Source organism: Alligator mississippiensis, chromosome 2 (genome assembly GCF_030867095.1).
Source record: "Alligator mississippiensis isolate rAllMis1 chromosome 2, rAllMis1, whole genome shotgun sequence".
Classification (NCBI taxonomy): Eukaryota; Metazoa; Chordata; order Crocodylia; family Alligatoridae; genus Alligator; species Alligator mississippiensis.
The window spans coordinates 234,249,873-234,260,049 of record NC_081825.1 but is presented as its reverse complement, the minus strand read 5'-3'; the positions used below and the strand labels follow the sequence as shown (position 1 = coordinate 234,260,049).

The window sequence follows — 10,177 nt, the reverse complement described above, 5'->3', positions numbered from 1 at the left end:
GTTATTAACATACATATGTCCAAAATCAGTGATCAATAGGATTTAAAGTTAAACACTATAAACAGAACCAACATGTCTTCTAAGGCTATATAAACAGATGTCATCTCTGTAGCAGGATCAGCGGTGCTGCGATGTGTCAACACTGCTGATCTGCTTCAGTGGCATCTATAGACTCACTGGGCCCTTTGTCCCATAGGGATGAACCTCTGCTGCTCCCAGGGCTTCAAGAACCTGATCCTGTGGGACAACAGCCCTGGATGTTGTGCCCCATCTCAGGGCGCGTGTTTGCAAATAGGGGAACCCCTATGGGGGTTCTTCTGCTTGCAGACATGCCCCGAGTCAGGGCACAGGAATTAGATACATGTACCATAGAACTCCCCTGCAGGGGCCTGATATGGGTGCTGTAGGAATCCCCTGCGGGGGATTCCCATGGTACACAATAAGCAAAACAACATCCTTCCATTTAAGGTGTCATAAGCTGTGACCACCTTTGGTCAGGGCAATATTTTTGGGTAGTTGGAGTGCAACAAGGGACTCGGATATCTGCTTACATGCCACCATAATTTTATTTATTTTTTTTACAGCCACACAAGGGTGATGTCTGCTTGCACCTTAAGGTCTCGCTCCATACAGCCTGTATTAAGGAGGAGCAGCAGTTGGGGAAACTTGACAGTAACAAATACTTAATATTTTGAAGTTCTCAGCTGTCACGAGTTATAGTGCATAAGAGAAATCGAGAGGAGAGTCCTTCATAAAAGGGAACAGGAGCGATGTGCTAAAGGTGCAACTTTAAGAAAAGTGCTTCTTAGTCACTTGTGAGACGCCAGGCACACTGTAGGAGGGGAAGTGAAGAACTCAATAAATGACAATAGCACAAGTGAAAAAAAATTTATTTCTCAGTGTTTCTTCACTGTCAATACTGTCCTTTTGATGCAACAGGTTGCAAAAAAACCTTAGCTTTTTCCATTTTACACAGCTACAATATTTACAGGCTGTTTCCAATAACACGCGCAGACACATACACGCTCACAGACACACGCAAGTACATATATCCCTATCCCTGGCAAGATATCCATATGCTGGTAGAGGCAATGTATACTTCCTGTAGCCCAGTGAAAACCCATCCTGTGATTCTTGCAGTTTACGCTTTATTCCCCTCTCCCTCTATGTCCCAATCAGCAGCATATTGGTAGGCCTACTTAGGGTCCTTTTGGAATAAGTTTATATACTCAGTTTAAATGATCTCAGTCTATCAGGTCCTGGGCTGAATGAATGTCCTGGGGGGTTATATATTCCAAAACTGTACAAAATAGAAATCATTAGCTTTGTTGGTATTCAAAGGTTTGTGACTGAGTGATGTATGCCTGTCTGCTCTCAGATTCTTTTGGAGCAGCCATCTTGGATCACCTTTTTAGAAATATGCATAATGCTGGATTGAAACAAACCATGTATGCTATCTTTCATCCCGGTTTTATGTACCCACTGTTTTACTAAGGCACATCTTAATTATCACTACAAGTTCTTATCCTGTCCAGCTTCACTGAGTGAAATGCATTAGGTTATCAAATTGCTGAGTAATGCTGGACAACAAGGAAAGAGTAGAAGCCTATATAATAGGTATAAAATCCCCTTAATAAAATTAAGTACATAATTCCTGTGGTGGTTTAACCCAATGTTCAATAAGGTACTTGCATATTTTGAAGGATTACATTATTCACTGTAATAAATCCAAGTTGTTCCACTGTTTTGTGGATGAAGAGTCCTTGAAATTAAGAATGTTCTTTAGAAATAGCTTTTCTGTATTGACACTCCTGGGTCACCAGGTCTTATACAGGTGGCATCAAGGAAATGTTTCGCAGTTTGATTAGGTAATGTTTCCCCCACCCTCACAAGGTGAAAAACTTTCAGGACACCTGCCACAAAATGCCAAGAGTATGGATGCCATACCATACCTCATTTCAGCTCATGATTCACCCAGTCTCTGTCCTAAGAGTTCACTGCTTCTCAAAGGGGAAGCAAGACAGCATGGGAGGACTGACAAACTGCAAAGCCAATATGAAAATTGAATGAAGGTCTATAAATGCTAAGTATCCCACTGGACTGGATATAGAATCACAAACAAATACTATAGCTTCTTTAAAAAAAAACACCTGTCTTCCCCCAACCTTACTGTGAAAACCTTTGGTATTTATCGCATCCTAAGAGATATCCCAGTTTCATCACTCTGCAACGTCGCAGATACCAGAAGTGAGACACGATTTCAGGTATCATCACTGGTATCTCGTATCCATTCTGGAATGTCTTTAGTAAAAAAGGAAGCACCAAAAGGTTTAATAGCTGGGAGCGGGAGGGGAGGAAGGGATTTACAAGTTAAACAAATTGTGTTTTACTTCTGAATGCTCCTATCACCTGCTTAGTGGGACATTCAGCACAGTTCTGTACTTGCATATATGCAAGTCAACAGTAAGCTTTTATGCATGTATCCATAGATACCACCTTTACAGAAACCTCCTTACAAAAACAAGGTAGATTAGAATCCACCTGGAGGATAAAAACCTAGTCTTAACTGGAATGTTAGTACAACAGAATGCTAGCAGCATACAGTGCTCCCAGAGTGTAATGAAAGCACACTTCTATGAGGCTGAAGGTCCCATTATGGGCTGAAGACGTTTCAGCATGCTCTCCTGAAGTCTTGGCCAATTTAATGGAAACCACCTGGAAAAAGTTTACCTGTGCCACTTCCAACAGAAGATTCTTCTGCATCAAGATCAAATCCCAGTACATTATACCAGCATGGAATGAAAACATAACATTCTCCACTTAAACGCTTTTTGGAACATGGACAGACCTAACAAGTTAAGAGACAGAATTAATATTAGATGGGTTTCATCTCCTCTCTCAGTGAAAAGGATAGAGACTGTAAATTTGAACAGACTAATAGTCAAATGTAACTTTCAGAATTTATGGATTCTCTATCCAAGTAATTGGCATAAGGAATGGTAAGCAAAATCTCCAAAATCTCACAGAAGAGTGAAATGGCAATTAGCCATCTTCTACTGAGCACTCCTGGGGCAGGTGAATGCAGCTATTTGAATGACTTTGCACCAGACAGTTAGTAACATGTTTTTTTAATTAAGTGACCAAGACATCAGCTGCCCCCAAATGTCAATACAATGGAAGCCTTAAAATAAAAAGTCATTTTTACCCTTTAAGAAATCCTACTTCCTCCTAAAGAACTTTAGTCTTCTAAAGCCTTAATCCAACTCTAGCCAAGAAATATTTACATAGTATTTTATGTATCCTCAAGTCATTTTCTATGATGTTCACTACCAATGACAGACTTGGCTAAAGGAGAATTAGAAAAAAAGGCTGCGCATCAAATCCAGCTCTAATGTATTTGAAGTGTTGCTTCCTTTAGGGTCTGGTATTTTAAAATGACATCTACGTACTTGCTTCACTATTTAAATTATTTGATTATCTGGAGGCTCTGGAAGAACAAAGTTCTTATAAGTAATATATCAAACCTGTGGCCTGTTTCTAGAGAGGTTGCTTATTCCTCATAACCTTTGTGAAATAACATTCTAAGTCATAAAGAAAATGCATTTTGTAGCTACCAGAAGGGGAGGGACATAGAGGCTAGGCCATTTATGTAGCTTCAACACAAAACAAACACATTTTCTTCAGTCTTGACAGCAAAAACTACCAATTCAGTCACCTACTGAAATGATGTTTTCAGATAGGTAAGAGACGAGTTTAATTACACTGTAATGTGCCCAAGTGATAAGCTATTTGGAAAAGCAAAAAATATTTCCAAGGTGGTACACCAAGAATTGTGTGTTGATGCTAAGATCAAATGTGACTGCGTATACAGAAACTGCACAATATGCAATTGTAAAACGCACGGTACTTAGTACAGGCTTTGCATAGTGTACAATGTAAGCAGAACCCTCATACAAAACACTGAACAGTAATCACTATTAACTGGACACCAGGCATGGGAAGGGGGCTTTCACACTTAAAAAAAATATGGTGACTTGGGTCATCATTTCAGTAATTCTTTGCAGTAGACAATTGCTTTCCATATTTCCCACATCCCATATAACTTCACTATTGCAAGTATGTATGTAGTGGAACTAGACTTCACTGTTGGCAGAGAAACTAATGCAACATATGCCCGACAACCGGCTATAAAAGTCTCTCCAGTTACGTTACTTAGGAAGAAGTAGAGGTGATCTGGAAGAGAAAGATGGCTGCTCCCAAAAGCTAGGACTGTGTGCAGAGCCCTAGGTAATTACAGATCAGAAACAGGAAACAATCACGACATGTAAATTTCTCTCATGGATTAAGAGAAGCGAGTCATAGGAGCTGCAAGTTAAATAAACTGCAGTTTTCCCCTCACACTCCAGGATAAACTCGAGTTACTTGTTTCCCTGAATATACACATTTAAAAAACACAGTAAAACCTAGGATATGCAACACATGAATAATTCAACTTCACAGTTATAAATACTCAAATTACACTTACATAGAATATATAATCACAGAAAATAAAATTCAAGTCATAGAAAAGAATGAAGACTACAGGGGAATAAAAGGCGAAATGGTAAAAGTGATATAACAGTTCAGGGCTGTGCCTCCTATATAAGCTCCTTGAAACAAAAAAGAAAAGTCAAGTTAGTTAACTGAACTGAATGTGGAAACCTTCAAGATCCCACAAAGTAGATGTGAAGCATGGATCTCTACCTCCCTCAGAAAGGCAAGTGTCTCTTCCAGAGATGAGCCATTGAGATAACATAGCTAGCTCTGGGTACAGAAGATGTACAATAGCCAAGGCTGTGTAAAGGAAGGAGTAGGATTCAACAAAGTACATTTGGGTCCACTTTAAAGCTGGATATGTTGTACAAAGCGGATATACCACCACCAAAATATATCTATATAGTACAGGGATACTTGGGTGCATTACTAGATATTTGGTATTTTTCCATTTATTGTGAAAAGGATGCAACAAATGCACTTGTACGAATTACAGACTATTAAACCAAACAGAACCCATGGCACAGCCCTTACCCATCAACACATATATGGAGAGGGAGGGGATTAATCCCAAAGGCAATTTAAATAATGGTACTTTATTTATATATATAAATAAATGTTCTGAGCAATCTCAGGTTTTTTGTTCTTAGTGCATCGCTGTAAAAAAATTAGTGCAGTTCTCTCATTAATGTTTTTAGCTCACAAGGAATAAGAATCTATACATCTGTTCAGTCTCTTTTTGTCATACATAAAACCTCTCTACTGCTTTACACCAAACTTAAGGTTTGTATGCTACTCCATTTCTTTAAAATAAGGTGAACAGACTACATACTGATAAAGTATGGTAATTTTTTGGCAAAACAATTAGAAAAACGAGGTGCTCCAATTGTAGAATGGAAGTTTGCCGATTTAAAGCATTATGCAATGCATAAAACAAATTTTAAAAATAAAAGATATGTCTCAAATCTAACCTTCATGCAAGTGTTTCCTCAGCAGCTAATAACTTAAAGAAACCTGTCACGCTTGTGTATTTCGGGGGAAGGGACTTTTACAAGCCCTGTCTGTTTTTAAGTCATTTCCTACAACTGGACCGAAGCGTCGTGTCCTGGGAGCCTCTTCTCGTGACCCGTCCTCTTTTCTGACTCCTTGGAGAAGGGGAAGCTTAACTGTCAGTGTGACTCACACTTCGGCCCCAAGTTCGAGGACTCCAGTTTCAACCACAGCAACATACTTATCTTCAATCTGGACGAGCAGGATGGTTTTGTCTATGTGGGACCTACTACCTGGATCTCTGCTGCAAGGCACCCAGCGGTGAATCACCTGGAGAGGTAACCACAGCCAAATCAAAAGTCAGTCCTACACAGATGGCTGCCATTCAGCAGTGGCGAATCATGAACCTGTTGCATAGCAATATACAGGCAGCAGCAAAGAATGCTATTCAACCCAGTCACACATGTTGCAATGCCAGCATAGTCTAAAAGAAGGTACATTCTTTTGCAAACCTTGCTAGAGCTGCTGCAATCTCTTTAAAAGTCTGTAAAGAACAGTTGTAAATAGCCTAAGTCATTTGAGAAACAAATATTACTTTGTATACACAAGCCAAGCTAAGGATGGTTTATTTTGGGATAAGGGGTAAACAAAAAACATGAGTTGCTTATTTTCCTGTCTTCCACCTAACTTCAGCTGTGTTCTTTTTTCTTCTAACTACAATGTTCAACTTCTCTAGATACAAATGTAAAGATAGTCTGCAGGTTACATGTTATTGTACTTGTGTATCTGTGCATCTTTAGCAGGAAGGAGGAAGGGTTTCCTTTGCCATTCACCAAAATGAAGTGTTTATAGAAGACTAATGGCTTTTAAAAAACATTCAATTTAAACATTTAAACCCTTAATTGTAAAGAAAAACTGGACTTGGATTTGAATTTCAGCAGGGAGGAGCCACATTAACCCAAACCTGAACACACATAGTCAGCGCAAAGTTAGCAAATAACCAAGGAAAAAATATACACATCAGGGATGCGGGCTATAATTACACTCCCATTGCAATGGAAAAGATTCCCAAATTATCTTGATGCACTGAAGTATACAACTGCAGTTTCAGTTGAGAAGTATGAAATACTGCACCCTCCCAATCCCAAGTGACTTTCTGAAATAAAGTTTCTTTCCTGAAGCTAGAATTGACAACCATTCCTTTAAATCAATTGCTAACGCGACTGCTTACAATGAGAAGATGCCACAGACAGGGAAAGAAATTCAAACATATTGTCATTAACTGCCTAGGAAGCTTTCAGAAAGCACACGTTTTGATTTCTTCAGAGACATGTGCTTTTTGTAGCTGCCTTGCATACTTTTCCATAAAAAGGGTATTATACTATATTCAGTAGAAAACAGAAGTACATTTAAGAAAAACGTGAATTATATGCAATGGTAAGAAATTCAAGGCCAAGTGGGAAATATCACCTTTAATTAACATCAGCTCTTGCTGAGCATATCTACTTTGACAGCCAATGTGCAGAACTCCTCAGAACAGCTCAAAACAACTTCCTACAGTTTTTAGAAACACTACTAGTGAGCCAATCATAACCCACACACAAAGCTTCAAACTGTGGGACATCTATCCCACGTCCCTTCTAAATCTTTTCCTTATGCCCATTCTTTATTCTTATGTCTCCCCTCCTTCTGGAAGTAACAGCTGGTATGGCACAGTGAGCACTGCGCATGGTTATTTTTAGGCACTACATCGCTGTAGCAATGCACTATAAACAGGGGAGCGTGTTGCTACAGCAATGTAGCTGTGGTGTCATGGGTTTTGTCCACATAGCATCACATGTAGATGTGCCCACTATGGGTCATGCTTGTTGGTGGCTGCGTGGCACCAGGAGCCATGCTCTTGCAGCTCAACCGTGTGTTGGGAGAGCAGTTGATGCTCTGACTGACGAGCTGCTTCGTAAGCCTACATTCCAGTATGCACGTCTCCTCTGCCTGCTTGAATGATGGACTACAACAACAGGAACAGAAAGGAAACGCAATGGCTTTATTAACAACTGCCTGTTTACCACAGGCAGCTGAAATGGAATAGCTTCCTCTCAGGTGAAAGAACATTACTTTCAACAGGGCAGTCCAACTTGTAAAGTGGCAAGAGGCTGCATGCCATGGGCAAGTGCACATGGGCACCCCCCAGCCCCAATGCACTTTTCATAGGCAGGCATGCCTCCACCCTGTTGCACTGCATAGGTGCGGATTCCTCTACCACACTGCACCATGTGCATGGAGCAAAGCATCCCCCCAACAAATGGAGCACACCTTCAGCTCTCTGCAGGCTCTCTTGGCACCACTATGGCCATACACCACCAACCTACCCCACCCCCTGGGGCTGCATCAGGCAATGAAAGCTAGGGGAGCCCTAAGATGTCAGCTGCTGCTGCAGCTGGAGTAGTAGGGGCAACAGCAGCTTGGTGACTGCATGTTGCTACCTTGCAGGCTACCAGTGGGACAGCCCCACCTCAGAAAATAGCTGCCTACAGTATGGTCACAAAAGCAAGCAGTGCGCTAAAATTCAATAAACAACTAAAATCCATTCAAACTTATTCTAACCTTCAAGCCCTCTTTTTAACCTTCCTCTATCCCCTTAACATCAAAACAGTACATATTGCTATCCCCTGACTAGCAAGGCAAGCTAATGCATTTCTGAAACAGTTGCCAAGCAACACTGGCCAATGATCAGAGTGCATGCTGAATTAGGCGATCAAATTGACATGCAACTTCCCTGTTAGATATTTTTTTTTACCAGAACAGCTAGTGGAGCAAATGGTAAAATGGGACTCTCTAAATCTTAATGCTTGTTTACATCTGCATTCTACTAACAGATTTTGCATAGGAGCCTACAGCTTTCGTTTAAATATATGGGAATGTTTAGGGTAGATGGCTAATAGCAAAAGAGGGATGGGTGGGGCAGTAGCAATGTTCCCTCTAAGCTGTGCGATGTGCATGGCCATGCAGGCACACTCGTGCCGCACTGCCAGGCATGCCACACAGTTTAGAGGGAACGCTGGGCAGTAGTGCTCAACGTTTGGGCCCCACGTGCTGGTATTGGGCCCTGGGGCCTTGTGGCATCCTGATGTGCCAGGATCAGGTCCCATGCACCCAATCTAGCATGCAGGGCCATTGCCTGCAGAGCCTCCCACAGACCTGCGGGGAGCCCTACAGGCCAGATGACAGGTCATGGATGTGGCCCATGAGATGGAGTAAACACTTCTGGTCTTAGGAGTTTGTTTCATTTCATTTTAATATTCTACCTATGGTATAAACAACATTTTTCGCCAGAGCACTGAAAAACTGCAGTGTCTATCCTGTAAGATGCCAGATGGCATGCCAAAAAAACAGAGTGGGGGAGGTACATGGAAGGACGCACTGCATTTTAATATAGTTAATAATCATAAATGCTGCTTTTTATTTATTTATTTATTTTTATAGTAAATAGCTGGTTTTCTAAAAATTCTAAACCTGGTGACAATAAATAAAACTTTATATACTACCTTTGTTGTTCAACATGCTGTGATATGAGAGCGAGAGAGCGCGAGAGAGAGCGCGAGAGCGAGCGAGAGAGTGAGAGCGCGAACACCAGACATACACACGCACAGAACCACACGTGCGCAAACACAGAGAACCAGACACGCATGCAGCTGGGCTACTGGGCCGCAGGACAAAGTCCAACCCGATGATGCCCTGGGCCTGCTACAACCCCTACAGAGGCAGCACTAGGGGGGCCGATGGCCACCCCAAAATTCGCTTTAGCCACCCCTCCCAGCATGGCTTCCACCTGCCAGCCCCGCACACCTAAGCCCACAAAAGGTGCAGCGCTCCTGGGGCAGGGGGTGGGCAGGCAGTGGCAGCGGTGGCCTGGGCAGTGCTGGAAGGGTGGCTATGGGGAGGCTAAGGTGAATTTTTGGGAGCCATGGCCCTCTTTTCCACCCCCAGTGGGCTCCAGAGCCCCAGCTGGGCTTTGTGCCAGCAGCTTGTGTGCACCCCTTGAACAGACAGCAGGGGAGGGGCCTGATGCACTGCAACCCTGTCTCCTTCACTGCTGTCCACCTGGAGACATGCATGCATGCACTACCCCAGCCCCTCCCTCACCCTGCACCCGGAGGCACGCGTTGCAGTCACCACCAGCAGAGCTGATGCCGAGGCTCTGGAGCACCAGCTCTGCACTGGTGGCAATTGCATGTGCACCCCAGAGAGGATGGTGGGGGAGGGGCCTGAGGTTGCACTGCCTCAGGCCCCTCCACTACCGTCTGCCCAAGGGATGTGCACAGCAGTCACCGACACAAAGCCCAGCTGGGACTCTGGAGCCCACAAGGGCGGTACTGGGGGAAGCTTGCAGGGCCAAGGGCCACCCCAAAATTCACCTTAGTCTGCCCCATAGCCACCCCTTCAGCACCACCATCATGTACCTGCCCTGCACAGATGAGCCTGGCTGCAGTGCAGCACCCCCCACTGGGAAGAGTCTGGTGCCACCCCTGCAGCTGGCCCAGGCTCTCAGTAACTCCTGCCAGCCATGGAGCTTGGGCTGCTTGCAGCCTCCCAGCCATCTCCTGGGAGCAGCCTGGGCTCCATGGCTAGCAGAAGCTACCCAGAGTACAGGCCA

At 43.1% G+C, this 10,177-nt stretch overlaps 1 protein-coding gene across 7 annotated transcripts in view; it reads right to left on the bottom strand.

The window, feature by feature from the left end:
• Positions 1-873: 873 nt before the first annotated feature.
• The window catches only part of PCNX1 (pecanex 1), a 136,383-nt gene continuing 127,079 nt past the window's right edge, over positions 874-10,177 (bottom strand). For all 7 annotated transcript variants that reach the window (XM_019476829.2, XM_006267942.4, XM_019476830.2 and 4 more), the window contains one exon: positions 874-5,853. In XM_019476829.2, the coding sequence (XP_019332374.1) occupies positions 5,713-5,853 (141 nt within the window). In that variant the 3' untranslated portion in view covers positions 874-5,712. The remainder of the gene's footprint in view (positions 5,854-10,177) is intronic.